The sequence below is a fragment of the Mesoplodon bidens genome, assembly GCF_964165515.1.
Source record: "Mesoplodon bidens genome assembly, chromosome: 3".
Taxonomy (NCBI): Eukaryota; Metazoa; Chordata; class Mammalia; order Artiodactyla; family Ziphiidae; genus Mesoplodon; species Mesoplodon bidens.
The window spans coordinates 111,976,246-112,003,268 of record NC_138178.1 but is presented as its reverse complement, the minus strand read 5'-3'; the positions used below and the strand labels follow the sequence as shown (position 1 = coordinate 112,003,268).

The window sequence follows — 27,023 nt, the reverse complement described above, 5'->3', positions numbered from 1 at the left end:
GATACTGTACCGGGAAGAGGATACATGGGTTATGGTTTCAGAGCTGAGTGTGGAAATAGCCTCTAGTACTACCTTAGACAAATTCTTTACTATAAATGAATCTCTGCTTCTTCATCTGAAAATGGAGATTATCATACATATCTCACAAACGTGCTATGAGAATCAAATAATATGTTGTATTTAATACACTCAAGTACTGTACTCACTTCTTAGAAGGAATTGAGGAAATCATAGCTATTAGTAGAGGACCCAGAAGGTGCTACAATGGAAAGAAGACAATATTTGGAAGGAACAGACTTGCCTTTTAATCACATTTTGCCATTTATTAGTTCTGTGACCTTGGGAAAACTATTTAGTTTCTATGAGCCTCAGTTTCCTCATCTGCAAAATGCGGACTATTTATATATTACATTAAGTTCTTGTGAGCATAGAAAGTATATAAATGTCTAACAGTGTCTAGCATACTCTAACTGCTATTATTATTAGGAAGGTGGTTAATAATAATGAATGTCTGCAATCTAAGAGTAGGAAGCAATAACTTCCATGGAAACAAATACAAGGCTCCATTTTTTTTTCCTTTTCATGGACATGTCTAAATCTTAAAATTGCTCAGAAGTCTTCATATATAAGGCAGAAGTCTTCACATGTAAGGCTGACGATGTGGTGCATGAAATTCTCACTACTTTAGCAGAGACCTCACTAAATCAAATCTAACTTAAACCCCAAAGAGGCAGCTTGCTCACATTCCCATAAATGTCACCCAGCAACAGCAAAATAATAGGTCTAATGTTTACGTAAATGTAAATGAGATTTTAAAAACATGTAACTCCAACAAACTCTACAAACACTGTTGTTTAGAGTTTTAAATCATATTACCTTTTGATGGTTGTTATATGTTCTCTGTTATATTACATTCCTTTAACTTTTTGAAATGTTTCTTGCTTTTGGAGAATCTCAAAGAAAAAAAGCAATAATGGACAGGTGGGAAAATATTTAAAAACGTAAGTTCATAATTGAAATAAACTAGTAGGTAATTATTTGTATTCACCACAGAATGTCTTTAAATAGTCTGTTCTCAGGAAGCATTTAAAAGTGTGTAATTTAAAAAACCCTCAATTTTCATACAAATTTTCATTCACTGCATAAAGTACACCTATGGTAGTTGGGATTGCCAGACTTCAACTATGAAAGCAATAAAAGATCATGGCTTTTGCTTATCCAAAAGATTTCTAAGAAAAGGCTGAAAAGGAAATTTAACGTTTATTACCTAAAAGGCAGAGAAAAGAAAAACAATGATAAGTACTACATTGCATTTATTCAGAGATCATATTGCCAGCAACTCAACCACCTATACCATAACTGCCAACCCTTAAGAAAGAGAAAGGAGCTCTGGGCACCTAAAAGATATAATTCAGAATGAATCTACTTTACCAATCTGAGACTCCTGACTGTCAGTTTTGCCCTTACTTTATTCACAGCTCTAACCAAGCTTGGCTCTTTTATTTTCCAGTTCACATGGGATTAGAGGAAGCAAACTAGAATACAAGGGGTAGTAGTTATGGACAGACAAAATAATGGTACTATAAAGTTATACTCATTACATAAGGGAAAAAAAGAAACTACTAGAAGACTGATTGGGGCTGCTTGGCAAAGGAGCACAAAAACTACATCAAAACTGATGCACCAGATGATGGCTCACTTTCAAACTTAAATAGCAAGTGCTACTTAGGAAGGAAGAGATATATATGGATGATTTTATTTCTATTTTAAAAAGGAGTAAAATTAAAGAATTTATGCTTAAAGGCATTAAGCTTCAGCAATCTTTGAAAATCTATCAACTGTATCCCCAATGATATTAGCTAATGAAACACTACTAGTTTTCCCACCTCACCTCCTCAATCTTATTTATTAAAATAAATGCAGTGAAAATCCCATATCTAAAGGTTTATACAGTTTCCCTATATCCGACTCAATATTTTCTTGTATTAGGTTTCCTTCTCCCAACAATCAACTGAACTTCTAATACTGAAATATAATAACCTCGGGCAGTTAGATATTGCTAGCCAGCAACATAAGAACTCTACAAGCTCTTACTGTTCGTGTTCTTCATGAAAAAACTGGTTGGGTGACAATTCTTTGTAGGTGAACGTGTCCAGTTGATAATTCAGAGTCAGCACTGGTATGTCTACCATATAAAATAGTAACTTAAAGATACTTTGGATAAGTTAACTAATCTTTGTTTAACATATGCATTCCAAATAGACAAACTTGATCTCCCCAACTTTCTTTCTATACATCAAAAAGTATATATCCTGTGAAAAGAAATTAAAATACATATTTAGAAATATAACTTACCTCCTCACTTTCAGGCTGTGAAAACACAATCGGCTGGCCGGTATCTGAAGCTTCCCGTATATTAAGGTGTAAGGGAATGTCTCCTAAAAGAGCCCACCAGATATCCATTAGTACCACAAAAGTTTATATAGGCTTTTGGAATTTAATTATTTGAATTGCAGAAGGAAACAAATCGACTCAAATCAACTTGAGTTATGACTATCCTCAAATTGCTAAATCTCTGAAAAACAAATTTCAAATGAAAATTAGGGGCAAAATATTCCATTTGAGGGCAGTTCCATGATCACATATGTATATATGAAAGCAGTGTGGCAGCCAATCATGGAATAAGCCTCTGATTTATTCTTTGCTGGAAGTCTTTCAGCAACAAATGGCCTGGAAGACATCTGTAAATTTTTCTCCCTGTAATAACTGATATAGACGTATCTTGCCACATAATAAGAGGAAATTGAAGAGGAAAAGATGGGGTGGCAAAGTAGTTTAAAAAAAGCCAACAAAATAATCTTCCTGATGGCAGATGACTGAGCTAAGAGAACTGCTGAAAATTAGGCCAGACCTGTTATTTCAACTATCTGCCTCTTTATCAGATAGAATTATTTTTCTTTTATTATGTATTAATCTATATAGCATTATATATAACTTGTGAGCTTGATGAGCTCTCATAAAATATATAAGAACCCCCAAAATACAGACTTGAGGTCAGAGAGGGTATGTGTCTTCCCTGAGGATATATTAGGTAGTGGGATTTAGAGGAAAAATGCTCTGATCCATCATCCAATTGACTCTTTCTACCACACCATCACAAATGAAGCCTTTCAAAAGGCTGATTTTAAAAATGCAGTAAAAGGAGCAGAAGAGTTGACTTGTCAGGGTACTCAGCACTCTTCCACCGACTCCAAGTCCACCCAAAGGTTATTAAAACGTGTGTGTGTGCATGTGTGTGGGTGCGTTTTATATAAAGAATTCATTCAGCACCACGCCAGGCAATGGAAATAATGCAGAAGAATGTGTTACAAAATTACAAACCTACTACAATTTATATTATGAGCTACATGGAGGAACAGATATTTCATGCTCCTCCTACCAGCAAATTTTGAGATCTTAACAAACTGTTTAACTCTTTCCTAAAAGTTCAATAGACAAAATACATGAATACTTCAGTAACCATTTAAAGACCAGCTTCTCAGTAAAATTGATGTCTATTCTATAGATCAACTTTAGACTGTAGGAAGCTATCACAGGGGCAGGCAGGAGAAGATATTACAGAAAATACTTAGAAACCCACAAAGTTTTTTCTCTTGATTTATGAACTGCCATTATATAGTAAAGAATCCTGAATGCTTTCATTTCTACTGCAGTAATGAAAGAAAAAAAAAGTAAAACCTTCTCCATTTTATAGCCACCTAGTGACATCACTTCTGCCCTCCAGAGACTCACAATCTGCAGAAGAGTAGAACAAGAAAGAGGTAAACCTTGTTAGAAAACAGGTGGCACAGTGAGAGCAGTAATAGGCTAACAATCATACACAGAGAAGGATAAAAAGGAGTAAAGGTAATGAGAGGGGGTGAGGTTCGGCCTGGCCTTGAAAAGTATTTTTGAGGGGTTAGGGCTGAAGGAAGCATATTTCAGAGACATAAGTTAAAGGGGTTTCTGTGGCATGATCTGAGAGCTTTAACTACTATGTACAAACTGTCCCTGTAGGTGAATATGGATAAAGTTCTGAAGAGCCATTTTACCAAATAATCACTTGAAACACAGCCCCATGGATGAAAATAAGAGGCAGCCAGAGAGTCAGTAAAGGGTCCTGGGGGTTTCACCTAGCCAGGAGGCCATAGCTGTGAGAGCTCTTTCCCTGATTTCAGTTCCTCATTCCCAATTCCAACCTCTTCATCATCAGAGCCCCTGCTCCAGTTCATGGGACATCCCTCTGGGTCCCATGACCACATCAAAAGGAGGAGATGTGCTCCACATTAGAACTCTAAATTATTTTTCCCATAACACTTTGAGATACAGCAGTCTATAGCACTACCCCACTTTCTGTGATCAGTAATCAGTGTTTCTGATTTTCTGATTACACTTGTGATCTGTTGGTTAAAATGTATCTTCCATATATGAAACTGTTTCTCTAGGAGACATGTTTCAAATTCTAAATAACTGGCTTACAAAATCATACCACCCATCCATAAATTAGGGAATTATAATACTGTCAGCATAATTCAATAACGTCATTATAATTACACATTTACTTTATTATATAAGTGAATGTCAATCTGTTATGTTATTATGCAGATTTGGGAAATTGAACTTCCTAGGTTAAATGAAAAACTGTTGCAGAATATAATTAGCAGTATAATTATAACAATGTATCAAAATATATCATTAGTATTCACCTGGTACTGTGGTAGCTGCTTTAGTACAAATACATAAAAACAATAATACATTTAACATCAACTTTTAGAAACTTAATTATAATAAAGAATGTTTTGAAACTCCTTGATCTTTAAGGGATCTTAATTGTTAACTACCCTAAACTAATAATTCACTCTATGCCTCCCTTATTTAGCATCTAACATCTGCCTTTGCTCAGAACAGAAACTCATAAGTAGGGACTTCCCTGGCGGCACAGTGGTTAAGAATCCTCCTGCCAATGCAGGGGACACGGGTTCGAGCTCTGGTCTGGGAAGATCCCACATGCCGTGGAGCAACTAAGCCTCTGCGCCACAACTACCGAAGCCATGCGCCTAGAGCCCGTGCTCTGCAACAAGAGAAGCCACCGCAATGAGAAGTCCATGCACCACAATGAAGAGTAGCCCCCGCTCCCCGCAACTACAGAAAGCCCGCAGGCAGCAACGAAGACCCAACGCAGCCAAAAATTAAATAATTAATTAATTAAGGGAAAAAAACCTCATAAGTAGAATATCCAAACATGTTTTCTAAAAAGTCCATTAAGTTGCTTTTGGATTTGTTAAAAATCATGTTTTATCTAAAATCTGTGTTTTGCTCCTTTAACACATGACTTTACTTCTCCTCAAAACACTAATGAATCCTTCAATTCAGTAACATGAACTGTATAGACAGTGTAAATTTCAAGTGTCATATTTTATACACATGGCATAAAAAGATTACAGAATAAAAAGGTTACATATAAAAAGATTAGAGAAAACAGAAAATACTGTTTTCTACAGCAAAAGGACTAATAAATTCAGAACTGATCAGGACGGCATTTCTTCATACACACCAAGAACTGACACTTCCAAAGGTTGCTACAACATACAGAACAGGTATTTCTGTATATATCTGCTTATACTGAGAGCTATTCTTCCTAACTTAGGAAACAAACTGAGGATCATTATTTAAAATGTGGGCTTCAAATCACAGTACTCAAACCACAAAACTCTCCTCTCAAATTCAAGTTATAGGCAGTTTTTATCTATAGCAAGAGTTATCATAATTGGCAGAACAAACCCCCTATTCAAAAAGCCTTCCACTAATGAAGTATCGCAAAAAGGCAAAGAAAGGTTAACACACAGAACTGTGCTATACTAACAATTTAAAACACAAAGCTAAAAGCAATTCATCCTTTTTTGAGACATTCTTCATCACCATGCCATTTCCTTTGCAAAAGAATATCCTGTGGTCTTACCTAGAATATCAAGATCAAGGGTCCGTGCTAGTCTCCTTGCACCATCAGCACCAAAAATATGAGTTTTGTGTTTACATTTTGGACACTGGAAAACACTCATATTTTGGACAAGGCCCAGAACCTAGAATAATAAAGACACACTGAAATCAAAACAAAATTAAACCAAGTTTCAATCCATTATTTCAACAAGTTTTTACTGCATACCTACTAGGTTCCAGTGATACAATAATGAATAAGTTATGGTCTCTGCTCTCAAGGAACTCAAGCTGGTGGGAGAGCAAGACACATGTCATTAACTCTAATAATGAGATAAATGCTAAAGAGTTATAAATGACAGGGATCAAAAAATTCTGTTTGGGAAGAATGAGAGGGACCTCTGAGTTGCACATAGAGAATTGCTTCTTCAGGTTGAGTGTGAGAAGAGGGGTTGAGGCCTACAGCAGGAATTCTAGGCAGAAGAAAGAGCATAAGCCAAGGCAGCGGACTACAACTTGTATGGCCTATTTGGGCTGCAACCCAGTCAGCTGCCAAGGCAGAAGCTAGTTTGGTAAGAAAGGTCAGGGTCAGATGGTACCAAAGCAGCAGTGATACACAATAAGATGTACGTTTTAGGGCTTCCCTGGTGGCGCAGTGGTTGAGAGTCCACCTGCCGATGCAGGGGACATGGGTTCGTGCTCCGGTCCGGGAAGATCCCACATGCCGCGGAGTGGCTGGGCCCGTGAGCCACGGCTGCTGAGCCTGCGCGTCCGGAGCCTGTGCTCCGCAATGGGAGAGGCCACAACAGTGAGAGGCCCGTGTACCGCAAAAAAACAACAACAAACAAACAAACAAAAAAACATGGAATGGAAAAACTAAAAGGACTTGTCTTTGTGTGTTTATTTTCTTAGACAAACACAAATCCAGGGCTGTATGCTCTGAAATCAGTCATTTCAGAGGTGATAGTTTTTAGTGCTGTCTAAAATACTCTAGGTCTCCTCCTGCACAGTTCTCTGCATAGGATTTTTCTCCTGGGCACAAGGTTAGCATTTTTCGTTTTTGTAATTAGGCGAGGAGACGTAACTTGTTCTGGACAATGAAATGTGAGCTAAAGTGACATGTGTCACATCTAGGCAGAAGCTTTAAGTGCTAATTCCCCATTATGTTTCCCTCTGTCCCTGGGACTAGCAAGCTTCCAGAAAGTGGCTGCTCCATCAGCCTGGGTGCCAGAGTAAGAACAATGCAGAGGAGTGTTAAAACCAAACCATAATGGACGTGTAGCATGAGAGAAATAAACTCATGTTGTTTTAAGCCACTGAAATTTGAGGGTTGTTAGTACACATAATCCAGCCCATATTGGCTGATACAGGGGTGTAAGAAGAAAGTATTAAAATTTCTACTTCTTCCTTATGATTTCCTTTTTAATTCCAATTTTGTGTGTTATAATGAAAATAACATATTAGCACAGTAATAAACGTGTACTATATATAGATATGTAGAATTTACAATATATATTTATATATAGTATACATTTTAAAATCTATATATAGGTACAGATAATTTATATTATATATCTATATATTTATATAATATAATTTATTATATATCTATATACAGTATACATTATAGAATCTCTATATCTATAATTATATATATATTTTCAAACATCATTTATTAATTAGCATGTATAATCAAAACAATTTAGAGATAAACAACCCTCTGTATGTTTGAAATTAAGAGGTTGTGATACCTAAGCTTGGTTCTATTACTGATAATATTCTTCTAGTTAAAGGCTAAATGCCCTAATACTGCTTCCTAGGTTACGCTGAACAAAGTAATTCTTCTTAACTCTAGAATTCCTTCATCTCAAAAACTTCCCACAGAAATACCACTTTCCGTAAAAAAAAAAAAAGTTGTAATGAAACAGAAGAGTGAGCCCAGAACAGACTCACACATGGAAGTCACTAATTTATAATAGAGATGACACAGTGCTGCAATGTTAATTGGATATCCATATAGAAAATAAGGAATCTTAACCTTCTATCTCACACCATACACAAATATTAATTACAGATGGATTGTAGAGCTAATATGAAAGATAAAACAAAACACCTTTGGAAGAAAACAGCAAAATAAACTTATAACCTTGGAGGCAGGCAAAGATTTTTCTAGCAGGACACAAAGAAGCACTAAACATAAATGAAAATTTTTTGTTAAATTCGACTACTTTAAAATTAATAACTTATCAGAAGACATAATTAAGAGAGTAAAAAGGCAAGCTATAGAGCAAAACATGATATCTATAATACACATATATAACAAAGGACTTTTATCTAGAATATATAAAGAATTCCTACAAATCAATAAGGAAAAAAAATCAGATAATACAACAGAGAAATGGGCAGGAGACTTAACAGGAATTTCATAAAAAAAGCCACTCAAAGACAAACAAACATGAGAAAAAGTGTTCAATTTTAATTATCATCAGGGAAATGCAAATTAGAACCGCAACGAGATACCATACATTTATGCTTAAGACCTGATTAGAACAGAAAAAGGTCCTTATGACTACAACAACCCAACCTCCCCCAAAGAAAAACCCAAATACCAAATTTTGGTGAGGTCATGGAACAACTAAAACTCATAGCTTCAGTGGAGTGTAAAGTGGTACACCATTTTGGAAAACTGTTTGGTAGTTACCTACTTAAAGTGACGTATGCCTATATTAAGGCACAGTATTTCCACTCTGTTATACATTAACAAAAAATGTGAACAGTTACCAAAAGACATTACAAAAGTGTTCATAACTAATCCCCAAATGAAAAACTACACAAATGCCCATCAACAGTAAAATGGACAAATAAATTGTGGTATATTCACACAATTGAATGCTACACAGTAATGAGAATGAGAGAACTATAGCTACAATCAACAGTATGAGTGAAGCTGTCAAACATAATTTTAAGCAAAAGAAGCCACACAAAACTATATACTTATTATTCCATTTATATTAAGTCCACAAACAGATAAAACTAATCTATGCTGTTATAACTTGGGTTCCGCTTTGGGGGTAGTGATCAGAAGGTGGCACAAGGCAGGAGCTTCTGGGGTACTGGTAATGTTCTGTTTCTTGAATACAAGCAATGGGTGTGTTCACTTTGCAAAAATTCATTGAGCTATATACACTCACAATTTATGCCCCTTTGTGTAAGTATATCAGACTTCAATAAAATGTTTGCTTTTAAAAAAGGTGGTCATGTGAACAGTGGCCAATAAAGCAATAAGAACAAATAACCAAAATGATGTTTTATTGGTCATCCTGTGAACCTGCACACAAAAATAACCATCTGTTTTAAATAGAAAATATTCTATAAAAACAGAGAGGTTGCAGTAAAACTAAGATGAGGTCTTTGGGAAGAACAATCCCCTATTCTTTCCACATGACACTCTAAAGGAAGAACTGAAATAAAAGCCTAAGCCCAGAGAGCTCTGAAATGATGGAGTTCTAGACCATCAATGTCTAATTAGGTAGCCACTAGTTCACATGTGGCTACTAAATACCTGAAATGTGGCTAATCTGAATTGGGATGTGCTGTAAGTGTAAAATACACACTGGATATCAAAGACTTAGTATAAGTAAAAGAATGTAAAATATCTCAATAATTTTTTAGAGTTTACAAGCTATTCTTTAAGTTTTTTCATTGAAGTGTATCATGAATACACACAAAAAGTACACAAATCACAAGTGCATGACTGAATGGACTTATCATAAAGTTAAGTAGGCCTATGTTACCATGATGCTGTCAATAAAACATTGCCAGCACCCTAGAAGTCTCCTTGTATACTCTCCAAAACATGTTGCCAAAAGTATAAACTAACAGCCTAGTGGTTAGATTTCTAACACCATAAATTAATTTTGTTATCTTGAATTTGATATGAATGTAATAATGCAATGTATTCTTTTGTGTCTGTATGATTCATCCAGCTAAACCATGTACATCTGTAGTTCATTTTCAGTGAGTCCTAAGATTCCATGATGACTATATCACAGTTATGCATTCTCTTGTTAGATCATCCGTGTTGTTTCCAGATTTTTATAAACAATGCTTCTACGAATGTTTTAATACATGTCTTTTTTGCTGGGTATTAGGTTATGCATATTTAACTTCAGTTAAAAAAACGCCTGTTTTCCAATAAAGTTCTACCAATTTATACTCCCACTAGCAAATGAACGAGAACTCCAGCTATGCCACAGCTTCATCAACATTTGGTATCATCAGGCTTTTTTCATTTTGGCAAGTATAGTAAGTATGGAGTAGTACCTCATTACGCTGGATTTTCAATTGTCAATCTGTTTATACCAGGAACTATATTTCCTAGAATCTCCTTCCTTATATGGCTTCTGGTTAAAGTTCACCACAGGTAAAGTGGCATGAGATTTGGGAAGAGAAGGTGTAGGCTTAGGCCTTACACTCTAAAGGTTTCCTATGGGCAGAGGTGGTGACAGAAACGTGCAGAGGTACAGGTGCATTCCAGTTTGTTCTCATTCTGCCTCTGTGCCCAGCTCTCCTGTGCACTGTGCTTTGAATTTGTGTTGCCAAAATTAGTAAGGAAGTTAAGCATATTTTTACATGTTTATTGGTCATTTGTATATTCTGCTCTGCGAAGTATCTGTTCAGGTCTCTTGTCTGTTTTTTCCATTGATTATGTGGTTCTTTTCCTACTGAACTGTCAGAATTCCTAGTATTTTTAAATGCAATTCCTTTTTGCTTGATTCTCAATTTTTATATTGATTTCATGCTGAAATGACAGTATTTTCAATATACTTAGTTAAGTATACTATTAAAATTAACTTCACCTGTCTTTTTCTATTTTTAAAAAAATGGCTACTAAAAACTTTAAAATCACATTTGTGGCTTGAATTATATTTCTCTTGGACAGTGCTGCTGTTGACAACTAAAGGCTGACTGTAGAACTTATTTTGATAGTTCTCCTACCTAATGTTGCTCTAAGGTCCTAAAGATGCAAAAAAAAAAAAATTATCAGGGTCTGTGATTTATGAATATGTAAAAAAATTGAACAGAAATGAAACATTTACCTTTAAGACTATTCAGGACAGATAAACTGTCAAGTTTCTTTGCTTTTAGTTGAAATTACATCAACTGAATGTGCTAACACTCATGTGTGGTTATTTCTTTCTGTTCAGAAGGTCATACAACAGTCATACACACACATATATTTAACTAGAAAAGAGAAAATAAATTACTTCCTAAGATATGCAGACTATGTGGCTGAACAACTTTTTCAAAACACGGGGTTAGCTTGAAGAAAATTTAAAAGAGAGCTTCCAGTATTAAAAAGATTAGAAAACACTGCCCTCTTCATTTAAGAGCAGTCCTCTATAATCAATTATTTTTGAACAGGGGTAGCTAATGTAATAAGAAAGAAGATTATAATGCCCATATTACAATTCAGAAAAATTCTTCTTTTAAATAGGAAAGAATACATATCTACATGACCACCCCCTACCCTCACTCCCCAAAAAAGCCTTATATTGTGTGAATACTTCATATGTTGTTAAGCTGTTTGTGTTTATTGTAGAGCTATTTTGTGTATGCTTTGATCATAGAAACATTAGAAAACTGTTGCTTTGCCATAGCTTAATTTACATAATACCACTGAGACGCAGCTGTAAGCATGCTCAATCATTTTTTAATGTCTCATCAAAGTATAAGATCCTTTTTTCTTTTTACCTCAGCTGGTTTTACTGAAAAACGTAAATGCTACATGCCTGTCTAACATCAGCCACCACAAACCTTTAGCATGTTATTCTTACATTATTCTAATCCATCACTGGCTCAGGAGGGTACCTCTTTTATTAACTTTTAAAAAATTGACTGTCTTAAAATATCAACATTGCCCTGAAATACTGGATGTCTAAATGTACTGAATTAAGCAGGCTCAAAAGACCCCAATTTTAATTTCTTCTTGGCATTTTAAACCCAGATTCAGGTAAGTAACAAGCAAGATTTTCAGGTTACTATATAATCCAATTTTTCAAGGTTACAGTCAGGTTAAATTCTTGCCGGTTGGAACCTGTCACAAGGATTAAGAGCTATGATTTAAGAAAAAACGAAGGGGAAAAACTCACTGTTAAACAGAGAATGAATAATAACAAATGAAATTGATTAGATTCACAAGTGCTTTTCAGTTCTCCATTAGCCTTGAACCAGGTTTTGGTATATTCCTTGAAGCATGTGTACAGATACTATAGTTTTTAAAAATGAGATGGGTGTTATTGCTTTCTCTTTCAGAAGTAGTCTGGTAATGGAAAAAACAATTAATGGGGAGGCCTGCATTCATTCTCCTCTCAGGGACCAACTAACTACCTCTGGATCCATGAAGTACAACTTAACTTCTCCATGCCTTGAATTCTAAAATGAGGGACTGTAATGATCTCTAAAACCTACCACTGTAACAATAACATTCAGAGCTACCCTTCACAATGTCATGTGCTAAGACCTAAGCCAAGTACTGTATATGTAATCTCACTTAACTGCCACGACCTATGATGGGTCACGAAACACTTAAGCTAAATTATTTGCTCAAGGTACACAGTTAGTGAATAACAGAGCCAAAATTCAAATCAGATGGGTCTATGTGTGGAAGTCACAAAACCAGATGACAAGTAAATGAACTGCAGGATTTTGTTCATGGAACTAGAGGGCCGAAAACTATTGACCAGTGAATCCAGTTCAGTGGGGAGATTTAAAATAGTAATTAAGAGCACAGTTATAAGGGAAGACCTGATTTGAACCATCTTCATCATTCACTGATGCAGCTGAGCCTCAGACATCATTCCCTTCTCCTGGCTATGAAACTCCCCTTTCCCTTAACACCCTCAGTATACCTCTCCTGACTGTCAACAGAACCTATGGTCCCCTTAGCTCCTCCCCATTTTTCAATCCACCAATTTTCTGTCTTTACTTGCCCTAGGCAATCAGGACCCCAAAGGAAAGCAAATTTAAAGGAGACTCCTATTAATCTCTCATGCTGTGATATTCTATGACATTCACATTACTAAACCTCAACTCTAGAAAACCCACAGAAATAGCAATTAAGAATGTGGGCTCTGGAAAGCAGACCATTTAGGACAGGATCCCAGAGGCCCGCTAAACAGATGGGTAGCCTTATGCAAATTATTTAATCTCTCTGTACTACAGTTTCCTCATCTGCAAAATGGGAAAAATAATGTTATTACTTCACAGGGTTGTTGTGAGGGTTAGATTAGTTTAATTCATGTAAATCACATAGAACAGCATTCTTGTTTAAAGCATACATGGACTTCTGAGAGATGCAAGAGAAAGACAAAAATGAGCAAACATCTTCAGTCTCTAAGATGCAACTATGGCCGAGATGCATAATGCTACCTACCCAGCCTTATAAAGGTTGTCACTGAGAAAAGTCATTTTTCAAAAGTGGAAAGATTACCCAATTGTGAAGAAGGAAGCCACATGCGATACATCATGTGCAAACTAATAGTGTTCCTAGAAAGAATACTAACAGCACCTTCCAAGGCCTGCAAAGCCAATAATGAAAGATTCTCTAAATACATCAAAGGTATTAAATTTCTCAAAGAATCAAGTGAGACAACTTGATGATTGTAGAGGAAAAAACTATGCTCAAGGATGAAAAGAATAAATGTGTCACTTGCCTCCACTTTCATGTAAGATTACCTATTTCTAAATTGTTTTGTGAGGTAGATAGGCTTGAGGTATTAAAGAAAATAGAACTCTTGGGGTCCAAAAGACAAACTAGATGCTGAACAAACTCTGAGACAGATATGATGAACACATAAGTTTTGAAGGCATTCAAGGGTGAAGATGTGAAACTTCTGGTCCAAATGGATAACCTACTGCCATGAATGGTGACTGTGCCAGAAAAAGAATAAACTACAATTCTGATCCTCATCACTAAGAACAATTTGTAGGGTCTTTGGTAATAAAAATGGAAAATGGAAAGAAAACATTGATAAGAATCAACTATTTTAGGTTCTAAGATCACCTAATTTTTCTTAGGAGACAATATAATCATTAACCCTTACAAATAAACACCACAAAATCCACACCACAGTAGGACTCTTTGTTTTTTTGTTTTTAGCCAGCAGGAAAAGAAAACCTGCTGGCTAAAAACAAAAGCAAAATTCCTATCTCTCTTTTATAAAATAATTAACTATTTGCAAGGCTGAAATAGTTATAGAATTTTCTCTCTCTCTCTGTTTTTTTTTTTTTTTGGCTGTGTTGGGTCTTCGTTGCTGCGCACGGGCTTTCTCTAGTTGCGGCGAGCGGGGGCTACTCTTAGTTGTGGTGCGAGGCTTCTCATTGCGGTGGCTTCTCTTGCTGCAGAGCACGGGCTCTAGGTGCGTGGGCTTCAGCAGTTGCGGCATGTGGGCTCAGTAGCTGTGGCTCACAGGCTTAGTTGCTTTGCAGCATGTGGGATCTTCCCGGACCAGGGATCGAACCCGTGTCCCCTGCATTGGCAGGCGGATTCTCAACCACTGCGCCACCAGGGAAGTCCCTAGAATTTTCAAAATTAATTATAAGAAAAAAAAAGTTTAGTGACCAGCATTAGGCTTTAATATATTTGTTGCCACGTCAACTATAGCACAGACAGCTAGCTGCTCACCAAAATCCATGGTCTCATCTTTTTTGCTTAGCACAGCTAACCTATGTTTCTCAGGCTCCTTGAGAAACATGACTGTGATCACATAACAGAGTTTTAGTTGGGGGAATGAGAGTGTAAGTACGTGTGCCACAACCAGGCTTCATCCATAAAAAGCTCCCACGACATACCTCTGTACTGTCTTTCTCTTCTGGCTAGCTCAAATGAGGATGGCCCAATGGTGACCTTAGAAGTCACATTTTAAAATGGCAGAGGCTCCAACAGCCTAAATGACTTTGTGGAAGAAAGCCACCATGCTCACCTGTTCATACACTAGTACTGTTACATGAGCAAGAAAGAAGCGTCTATTGTACTTGCATCATTATAAATTTTCAGGTCTACTTGTGACAGCAATTAGCTGACATTAAATAATGCAAATTTTAAATAATGCAGAATTTTAGACTCTAAATAACTTTAACAACTTAATAAAGCTAGAGAACAATTTAGGCTCAACTAAAATACTCAAGAAATAAGGAGATCTCAAAGATACTATTTATCTAAATTTTAAAACATTTCTTGTTAAAATTGTTATTAGCAAATAAAGAGACTAGTCAAAATACCTAAGCCAAATACAAAAACACCTATGAACTATAAATTTGTTTCATGATAGCAATTATAATAAACATTAATTATATAACATTATATTGACATCAAGTGTTTAGATTGTACCAAACACTGTACTAAGCCCTCACTTATTTCTCACCTCAACCCTCTGAGGGAAATACTATTATAATTCCCATATAATGAATGAGAAAACTGAGGCACAGATTAAGTAACTTGCTCAGGTCATACAGCTACAAAGTGACAGATCTAGGATTTGAACTCTAGCATTCAGACTCCTAAGCTCACCCTTCTTAACTACTATGTAAAAATGCCTCTGTAAGCTGTACCCTATTGCCTTAAAATTATAATACAATTTCTAATGTAATTTAATTTGCAACCATAAAAGATATACTTAAAGAATATAGCTCTCTATGTGCTTTAAAATATCTGTGTGTAAGAGGCTACAAATATACAGATAAATAAAAACTCTGGTTCGGTTAGGAGAAGGGACAGTCACATACATCATGTGATGTGAATAGTACTAAAAAGGCCAACACCAAATCATTTTCTCTACCAGTCTCTTCCTTGCCAAACAGTTTTAAATTACAATGCTTAGAGATAGGGCAGGGATTAGTGACTGAGAATCTAACCTCTTATTTCTAGTTCACTGTCAACCTGAGTAAAAAACTAGCTCCTGATAGACTTATTAACGGCAGCGTAACTCTCAAAATCCCTTTGATTTCTGCTTTTTTTTTCTAACCACCCTACTCTATGTAATCAATTGCCAAGCCTGTCTATTCTTCTTTCAAAATGTCAATTACATTTATTTCCCTTTCCATTTTCATTGCCATTACTCTAAATCAGACCCTTACTGCCTATCACCTACACTAGTGTTTTCCCAACTTATTAAAACTGTCTTATAAGAAAAATATTTGACATCTTGATCTGATACAAAAACACACATATATATGTTTATGACTGAGACCATATCCCTATGAAATAGCACTTTCTCTTCCTAAGGGCAATTTACCCTGATATTGTTTAAAAACTTTGGTTACATCTCTCACCGAATTGATTTCCTGACTCATTTGTGGGTCACAACCTGCACTGTGAATGACTGTGACCATTGCTAATGCTTCCTTACTGCCTCCACACTCTCCTGGCTCCTATTCTTTCTATTCATCTCCATCAGATTAAATCCTTTTAAAGCTCCATTCTAATTTTGTCTATTTCCTACCCAGCATTCTTTATGGACACCTCTAAAAACCTCAAGAAGAATGTCCAAATTTCTAACTCTAGTGTTTAAAGCTTGACTAAACCTAGGCCTAGCAAAGACATATCCAATCATATTACTTCAGCTATAGACAAACTGAACAACCCTGAACACTTGTGATTTCCTGATTCTTTTCAGACTGAATTCTGTCCCTCCCCCAGTCCTGTGATATACCTATGAAAATCCTCCTCCACTCATTCATTCAGTATATATTTAGTGAGCAGCTATATGTTCTGAACACAGAAGGGGGTCAGTGGCTGGAGTTGACCTTATGGCACTATAAATGTGAAGGTACTGACAAAATGCAAAAACAGTTACAAAAGGGGAAACAGAGTGTTACTAAATCATACACTAGAAAGAGCTTACCTAGTCAACAGGGTTGGGGTAAGTCCCCCAGAGAAAGAGCTGTACGATCTAAGCACCAAAGGGGGTTTCCCTGGTGGTGCAGTGGTTGAGAATCTGCCTGCCAATGCAGGGGACATGGGTTTGAGCCCTGGTCTGGGAGGATCCCACATGCCACGGAGCAACTGGGCCCGTGAGTCACAACTACTGAGCCTGCATGTCTGGAACCCACGCTCCGCAACAGGAGAGGCCGCGACAGTGAGAGGCCCGCGCATGGCGATGAAGAGTGGCCCCCGCTCGCCGCAACTACAGAAAGCCCTCGCACAGAAATGAAGACCCAGCGCAGACAAAAATAAATAAATTAATTAAAAAAAAAATCTAAGCACCAAAGGATAAAAAGGAGCTACAGGAGAAAAGTGAGGGTAAAGTGTTCTCAGATGGGGAAACAGCATGCTGAAGTCCATGAGAAGAGAAACTATGGAAATCTTCCAGAAGTGAAAGACGACCAGTTTGCCTGTGGCAGAGATAATGCCAGTCAGAGCGGCCGTGAGGTGGGAACAGCAGATTATGGATGGCATTATATCCCAGGGCAAATGTCAGTATAGGCAGTATTCATCATATGCATGCTATATGCCAGGTAGTGAACACTTAAGGATTTTTAAGGCATGCTTCTTGCCCTCCAAGAGTTCACATTCTTCTGTTGGGAGTGACAGGTAAAACTGTAGTGGGATAGGAGCCAAACTAGATATATGTTCAAGTGGTTCAGAGAAAAAATTATTAACCTTTTCTGGTAGTTTGGGAAAAACTTCCTAGAGGATGTAATGTCTAAGCAGGGATTTGAAAAATGAATACGAACTGACAATGGCTTCTCAGGGAAGGGACCAACATGCACAAAATTACAGGGACATTAAAAACAAACAAACAAACAAACAAAAAAACATTGCTTTTCCATGAAAACCTTCCTTGATAGCCCAGAGAAAAGTGTTGTCATGTCCCTCAGAACTTAGGGCCCCTGCACCATAATGGAGTTAGTCTACAAAATGATAACGTATTTAAGGAAAAAGAAAAAGGCTTCATCCTCACCTTTTTTTAAATCACCAATGGAGCTTACCACAGTACTTGGCTTATAGAAGGCACTCAATATAAGTAAATATATATTTGTAGAATAAACTAATAGCTATTTACTGAATTAAAATTAACTAAGTGATCCCTTATGTACAGAAAGAATAAGAGAGTATACTTTTCAGGAGCTGGAAAGGAGATTACCTAAGAAGAAAGGGCTGGATAGTGAAATCCCTGTGACTCTAAAAGTTCAAATGGTAGGGGAAGGGCTCCAAATGGAGGTGCCTGGTTTTCCCTTATAAAAGAAGGCAACAAAAATGGATGAGATAAACAAGTGAAAAGACAGCCCTCAGAATGGGAGAAAATATTTGCAAACAAAGCAACTGACAAAGGATTAATCTCCAAAATATACAAGCAGCTCATGCAGCTCAACATCAGAAAAACAAACAACCCAATCCAAAAATGGATTTAGAAGACCTAAATAGACATTTCTCCAAAGAAGGTATACAGATTGCCAACAAACACATGAAAGGATGCTCAACATCACTAATCATTAGAGAAATGCAAATCAAAACTACAATGAGGTATCACCTCACACTGGTCAGAATGGCCAGCATCAAAATATCTACAAACAATAAATGCTGGAGAGGGTGTGGAGAAAAGGGAACCCTCCTGCACTGTTGGTGGGAATGTAAATGGACACAGCCACTATGGAGAACAGTATGGATGTGCCTTAAAAAACTAAAAATAGAACTACCATATGACCCAGCAATCCCCTGCTGGGCATATACCCTGAGAAAACCATAATTCAAAAAGAGTCATGTCCTACAATGTTCATTGCAGCACTATTTACAATAGCCAGGACATGGAAGCAACTTAAGTGTCCATTGACAGAAGAATGGATAAAGAAGATGTGGCACATATATACAATGGAATATTACTCAGCCATAAGAAGAAACGAAATTGAGTTATTTGTAGTGAGGTGAATGGACCTAGAATCTGTCATACAGAATGAAGTAAGTCAGAAAGAGAAAAACAAATACTGTATGCTAACACATACATATGGAATGTAAAAAAAAAAGGTTCTGAAGAAGCTAGGGGCAGGACAGGAATAAACATGCAGACAGAGAGAATGGACTTGAGGACATGGGGAGGGGGAAGGGTAAGCTGGGACGAAGTGAGAGTGGCAATGACATATATATACTACCAAATGTAAAATAGAGAGCTAGTGGGAAGCAGCCGCATAGCACAGGGAGATCAGCTCGGTGCTTTGTGACCACCTAGAGGGGTGGGATAGGGAGGGTGGGAGGGAGACTCAAGAGGGAGGGTATATGGGGATATATGTATACGTATAGCTGATTCACTTTGTTATACAGCAGAAACTAACACAACATTGTAAGGCAATATACTCCAATAAAGATGTTAAAAAAATGGATGAGAATGACACAGCACATAGTCACCATTAAAAATGTGTAAGATTGAAAAATTCTTATTATTTTTTAAAAAATAGTCTATCTACAAATACTGAAATAATCAAGGATTTGGCAGAGTTGATATCATTTCAGGCAGAGAACAGAGAATTTAATAGTCATCTCTTCTTCTACTTTCCCTATCTGAGCCTTGAGTTTTAAGAAATTATTTAAATTAACTTCAAAATGTTCTTGTAGACATTAATAAACTCTGACCATACCAATGAATTCCAAAGACATCACTGTTTCCATGGTAACTAATGCACTTCAAAAGGAAAAAACAGAGATCAAGACTAAAACCCAGGAAAAAAATGAAATAAAGTGGTATACACAAGGCATAACATTTCTCCTTTGCATTTATGGAACATTCTAATTTCAGACTCCGAGTGCCAGAAGGATCTCAGAGGTCATCAAATCCACATCCTACTGGAAGCCAGGATTCCCTTTACAATGCAGCTATACAGTGGCTGTCTTCCAACTGCTTACAGAGCTCTCTGTTGGAAAGTTCTCACTCATTCACTTGCAAAGATTACTGAGCACCTGTCTTGCTCTGCAGGTTAAGAGATGATTAAGACATTCTACCTCTTTTTTCAAATTTTTGCTGTTTAGAAGGCAGATAACTAAAACGGGTGAAAAATGAGGGCTATAATAAAGGTATAGGAAGAGTCAAAAAATAATAGAGGGAGTATGCATTTCCAATGACTCTCATTTTCACTCCTCTTCAGCCCCACACATCCATGAGCAATCATATCCTGTACCTTGTCGTGACCCAGGACTGCTCCGACTCTGCAAACTTACACTCCAACATCCACTTTCAGATCACAAACAGCTCCTTTACTCCATAACTAATCCTGCACTAGTCCTATGAGCCTTATGCAGCCCAAGATCCTTCACCTGGAATGCTTCCTTGCTGACAGCCTCAACTTTTATCCTTCAGCGGCACCCACCTAACAAAAGTCTGGCTTCTTCTCTTTTAAAAACTTTTCTCTCAAGGATTTCATGATGCTTTAGAGTGAGCTGGACACATGCTTCCACCCTCATCTTACAGAATGAGAAGCTAAGCATTCACTTAAATGCTGATAGAATGGCTATTATCCTGATCTTGAAGTGGCAGTAAGGATTATGAATTATTTGTTCTCATAATTTTTGGTGGATAGCTCTAACTTCTTGCTGATTTACAGTTTAAAATCTCATATAAGTAATCTTATTTAGTTATCTGAGTAGGCATTACTTGCATCTAGTTTATCTTGGAGGACATAATAGGAAATAATACTGTTCAACTAAGTGCTTCATTGAGACAGTTTTCTATCTGAAATGGGCATTTGGTTACCATTGCTTTAAAATTTTTCCAAGCTAAACTTCAAACACAGAACACCATGGGGGGTTTTATCACTCATTTATCCTCATACAAAATCAGGCCCTCAAACATTTTCCGACTCTGCTAGTGAGAATACCCTCAGATCACCTAGGAGGTAAGCACACAGGCATCATCTTTACCAGGGTCCTCAATTTTCATAAGGGCATGTTGATCCAACCAGAGCTCAACTCCACTACTCCACTACTCTACAATTTAATACTTTTCAGAAGCTCCCCTGAGAGAAAAACATTTACAAAAGCTTCCCTGAGAGTCTATTCATTCTAATACATCATTGGTTCTTATACTGCATCATGCTCTCATTGAAGAATTCTCTCCATACCAAAACAAACACAAAGTGTACAATTTGGTGGGGATGGGGAAGGAGAGAGAATCATGAGACCCTCTGAAGCTAATCCCTGGCTACAGTCTAAAAAGCTCTGCTCTAGGCACAAAAACAGACATACGGATCAATGTAACAGAATAGAGAGCCCAGAGAGCCCACACCTAGAGTCAATTAATCTTCCACAAAGGAAGCAGGAATGTACAATGCCAATCTAGTCAGCAAATGGTGTTGGGAAAGCTGTACAACTACATGTAAATCAACGAAGTTAAAACACACCCTCACGTCATGTACAAAAATGAACTCAAAATGGCTTAAAGACAAATATAAGACATCACACCATAAAACTCCTAGAAGAGAACATAGGTAAAACATTCTCTGACATAAACTGCAGCAATGTTTTCTTAGGTCAGTCTCCTAAGGCAAAAGAAATAAAAGGAAAAATAAACAAATGGGACCTAATCAAACTTACAAGCTTTTGCACAGCAAAGGAAACCATAAACAAAATGAAAAGACAACCTACAGACTGGGAGAAAATATTTGCACATGATACAACTGACAAGGGCTTAAGTTCCAAAATATACAAACAGCTCATACAACTCAACAACAAAAAAACCAAACAACTCAATCAAGAAATGGGCAGAAGACCTAAATAGACATTTCTCCAAAGAAGACATACAGACTGCCAATAGGCACATGAAAAGATGCTCAACATCGTTAATTATTAGAGAAATGCAAATCAAAATCAACAAAGAGATACCATCACAGAATGCCCATCATTAAACAGTCTTCAAATAACAAATGCTGGATAGGGTGTGGAGAAAAAGGAACTCTCCTATACTGTTGGTGGGAATGTAAGGTGGTGCAGCCACTATGGAGAACAGTATGAAGGTTCCTCAAAAACTAAAAATAGAGTTGCCATATGATCCAGCAATCCTACTCCTGGTCATATATCCGGACAAAACTGTAATTCAAAAAATACACACACCTCAATGTTCATAGCAGCACTATTTACAAGAGCCAAGACATGGAAACAACCTAAATGTCCATTGACAGATGAATGGATAAAGACGATGTGGTATATATATACAATTGAATATTACTCAACCATCAAAAAGAATGAAATAATGCCATTTGTGCCTACATGGATGGACCTAGAGATTATCATATTAAGTAGAATAAGTCAGAAAGAGAAAGACAAATGCCATATAATATCACTTATATGTGGAATCTAAAGTATGACATAAGTGAACTTATCTATGAAACAGAAACAGACTCACAGACATAGAGAACACACCTGTGATTGTTGGGGGTGTGGTTTGGACTGGGAGTTTGGGGTGAGCAGATGCAAACTATTATATATAGAGTGGATAAACAACAAGGTCCTACTGTATAGCACAGGGAACTATATTCAATATCCTGTAATAAATCATCATGGAAAATAAAACCAAAAAGCTCTGCTCTATAAGCTCAAAAATCTAACCCTGAATTAAGCAAGGCCACTAGGAGCCATAGAGATGGAAGCATCACATTGGCTTCTTACTGAAATTCTTGTTCTAAACCACTCTCTGGCACAAGTCCACTTGATTTTGATGAGGCACACTAGGAGGAAGAACCCTCTATTTATGGTTACAAAGGTGACAAAAATGTGTTCATTACATACAGGGTTTCTTTTATTTCTGAGGACCTAGAGAGTTATGCCTCTCTTCTCTCACCTCTGCTTCTCTTGAGCATCAAGCTTTTTTTTTTTAATTTTATTGAAGTATAGTTGATTTACAATGTTGTGTTAATTTCTTCTATATAGCAAAGTGACTCAGTTATACATACATACATACATATACATATATATATTCTTTTTCATATTCTTTTCCATTATGGTTTATCACAGGATATTGAATATAGTTCCCTGTCCTATACAGTATGACCTTGTTGTTTATCCATCCTGTATATAACAGTTTGCATCTGCTAATCCCACACACCTGTCCCTTCCCTCCCCCACCCCCCCACCCCCCTGGCAACCACGAGTCTGTTCTCTATGTCTTTGAGTCTGTTTTTGTTTCATAGGTATGTTGATGTGTATTGTACTTTAGATTCCACACATAAGTGATATCATATGGTATTTATCTTTCCCTTTCTGAGTTACTTTGCTTAGTATGATAATCTCTAGGTCCATCCATGTAGGCGCAAATGGCATTATTTCATTCTTTTTGATGGCTGAGTAATATTCCATTGTATATATGCACCACATCTTCTTTATCCATTCATCTGTCGATGGACATTTAGGTTGCTTCCATGTCTTGGCTATTATAAATAGTGCTTCAAGCTCTTTCTTTTAACCTCATGGAAATGGACAGTTTTATAATGGTCCTATGTTTCTCTCCCCGTGGCTGATGGAAAATTCATGGCATACTTCTAGCATGTATTTAAGTCCCCTAATGGCATGCAAGTTATTTACAGACTTCACTTCTGACTCCACCTGATTTTAATTGTCCTTCCTCTTATTTTTATATTTTTTTGCCATTTTTGTATACAAAATTCTTAGATACTTTCAAGAAAATGGTGAGTTACAAATGAGTTAAACTGTAGAAGACAGAAGGAAAAAAGTTATCTTTTTCAACTGTTTCCCATCGGTGATCTGTTCAAGTGTATCTACCTAAATAATTTCTTAAAATTCTCTTACTATTATTTTTTCAGTGATAGCTACAAATAATTGAGAAAGGTAGTACTTGTTCAGAAAATTCATGCCTGAAGGATGTTCTAGAATTCTCCTTGATTAATATAACATGCATACATGTTTGCACCTATATATGTGTTTTTAGAGTAACCATTAAAATGAAGTAGGGTGTTCATACAGATTTCTGCACAGAACTAAATTAAAATTTGGATTGTATTTCTCAATGATTTGCTTTTTCAGTTAGAAGTGTTTCAGATTTTTGCAACAATGAAGGTGTAAATGCTTACAGGCACGTGGACTTTTCGAAACATCTCAGCTCCCTTACGTGCGTCCATCAATGCAATGTCCTGGGGCGTGGAGATAATCACAGCTCCTAACCAAAAGAAAACAAAAAGACAGCAAAATGATGCTGTCATATAATTCCTTATGGAAAGATTACTTCCAAAATTACGTTGATTACACACTAAAAGAGTCTACTATATTAACTATTTAGGTAATTTGTACAAATTTCACATACATGAATGGGAAAGACAAGGAAATGTCTACTTTGCTCTTGCCTATTTTTGACTCCTCACTCCTAAAATTACAACTGACCTGTGATTCAAGATCACAGCTGTATCATCAGAACCTTTCTCCTTTTCAGACAATGTGCTACATAAAAGATGCACAACGTAGGCTTCACTTTAAAGAACCTAACACCCTACTTGGGGAGACCCAAAAATTAAGGATTCAACACAATGTACTAAGCATTTTAATAAAGGTAGGCCTAGGATGTTATGGAGTTATAAAACAAGAATAAAGGAAAGGTAACTAATTCAATCTAGGGGAGGGGATAGGGAAGGTGATAATGGATAGGGTCAGGAAGCAGACGATAAGAAGAAATAGGGCAAAGTTTCCAGAAAGAAGTGGTAGCTAAGCTGAGTTCTAGAAGTTTGTATTACAGAAAACTCACTAGAGTAGAATACACTGTGGAGAATAGTTTGGTGGGGTAAAACTAGGAGCTGTGGCAGAAGTTCAGATGCAAAACAGTGGTAGCCTGAACTAAGGCAGCACTGAGAGTAGATGGAGATGGAGGTTTTCCTGGGTCTCCACTATTATCTCACAGAAACCAGATGGTTTTGAGAGTTTTGAGGGAAAGGGCAGTGCAATTTTTTCAGTAAGTGGAAACACCAGAGACCTGGTTATGATTTGTAGACTCTATGAGTCTTAAGTTTTGTGGTTTCTTCTAGATAATAAACTGAAAAAAATGAACATATCCCAGATCACCTGGCTGACCATCATCTTATAACTAAATATACACTGCCATGACATTTCAGCATCCAAACCATCAAATTGGCAGTTCTTTGTCACAGCTAAGGAGAACAGAGGTATAATTTACAATAAATAACTGATGGCACCAAGTGAAGAGCAAATGATGCTGTTAAAGAGTACTGTCGGAAGGGATAATTTGAAAAAGTAAGAATAGAGGAAAGTGGAAGTGGAACCAAGTTCTCACAAAGCATGTAGCAATATAGGCACGCCAAACTCAGAAGAACTGTGCAATAACGTCTTTAACATCTTTTTTAACATCTTTATTGGAGTATAATTGCTTTACAGTAGTGTGTTACTTTCTGCTTTATAACAAAGTGAATCAGCTATACATATACATATATCCCCGTATCTCTTCCCTCTCCCTCCCTCCCACCCTCCCTAACCCACCCCTCTAGGTGGTCACGAAGCACCGAGCTGAGCTCCCTGTGCTATACAGCTGCTTCCCAAAACTGTAAAATCAGTTTTACACTTGGTAGTGTATATATGTCCATGCCACTCTCTTTGCCCCAGCTTACCCTTCCTCCTCCCCGTGTCCTCAAGTCCATTCTCTAGTAGGTCTGCATCTTTATTCCCATCCTGCCCCTAGGTTCTTCGTGACCATTATTTTTTTTTTTAGATTCCATATATATGTATTAGCATACGGTATTTGTTTTTCTCTTTCTGACTTACTTCACTCTGTATGACAGACTCTAGGTCCATCCACCTCACTACAAATAACTCAATTTCATTTCTTTTTATGGCTGAGTAATATTCCATTGTATATGTGCCACATCTTCTTTACCCATTCATCTGTCAATGGACACTTAGGTTGTTTCCATGTCCTGGCTATTGTAAACAGTGCTGCAATGAACATCGTGGTACATGACTCTTTTTGAATTATGGTTTTCTCAGGGTATATGCCAGTAGTGGGATTGCTGGATCATATGGTAGTTCTATTTTTAGTTTTTTAAGGAACCTCCATACTGTTCTCCATAGTGGCTGTATCAATTTACATTCCCACCAACAGTTGTGCAATAGTATTTAGCTATAAATTCATCTTGCAATTGGTATTTTCATTTCAGCAAAAACTTCATCTTTCATATTAATATCATTAATTTGAATTTTATTGATCTTGTAAGTTTGCTGGAATTTGTTATTTTTTTAGTTTTTAAAAATTATATAAGAGCTATAAGTTTAAGGAATCTGTGTTTATGCTTAAAGTAGTCTAATAATAAAAATAAGTCTATTTGGGGAATAGGGCAGATTATTTTCCTTTAGAAAGAGGGTCTATTCATTAGTTAAGTTTCAGAAACACTAGCTTTGGAATTCAAACAGAATCAGTATTCAAATTTTTATTCCATAGCTGACTACTGGTGTGACTAGGGTAATAACTTAATCTCTTTGAGATTCAGTTTCTTCATCTACAAAATGGCATAGTTATACTTAGGTCCCAGGGTGCAATAATTTAATGAACTAATGTACATAAGATACTTGACATGATGCCACAGGGTAAACATTCAATAAATGGTAGCTGTGTTGGTAACATCATTTTTGTTATCTTTATTATTGTTATTAATAAAAATGTCTTAGAAGTTGCTAGCAAGGTCATTTTCATATTTGCCATCAGGCAGCTCATCCTACTTTTCAATTTGTTCCATGGATCACTACATTCTTCTACTTTGATTTATTCTTCCGAAAAAAACAAAAATGAATTAATACTTCTCTTTTCCCTCTTTTAAAGATTGATGGAAATAACCTCTCTGCAAAAGTGTACTCAACTCTACTCTTCACAACCAATGTATCTCCATAAATTGCCACCTTCTAGATTCTGTTATCATATCCAGGCATTTGGAGGGGAACTAATTCCAGTTCTGCCCCCATCCACCTGTGTGACTAACATTGGGCAAATAACTCAGAATTACTCAGGTCTCAGTTTCCTTAGCTGTAAAATTAATGCAAGGACAGTCTTCAAGGTCTC

General features: G+C 36.7%; 1 protein-coding gene across 9 annotated transcripts in view; it reads right to left on the bottom strand.

Moving 5' to 3' along the window:
- The window catches only part of NUBPL (NUBP iron-sulfur cluster assembly factor, mitochondrial), a 351,028-nt gene that overhangs the window by 7,230 nt on the left and 316,775 nt on the right, over positions 1-27,023 (bottom strand). For all 9 annotated transcript variants that reach the window (XM_081229690.1, XM_081229694.1, XM_081229691.1 and 6 more), the window contains 3 exons: positions 24,043-24,128; positions 5,999-6,119; positions 2,356-2,438 (listed from right to left, as the gene is read on the bottom strand). In XM_081229690.1, coding sequence (XP_081085816.1) covers positions 2,356-2,438; positions 5,999-6,119; positions 24,043-24,128 — 290 coding nt within the window. The remainder of the gene's footprint in view (positions 1-2,355; positions 2,439-5,998; positions 6,120-24,042; positions 24,129-27,023) is intronic.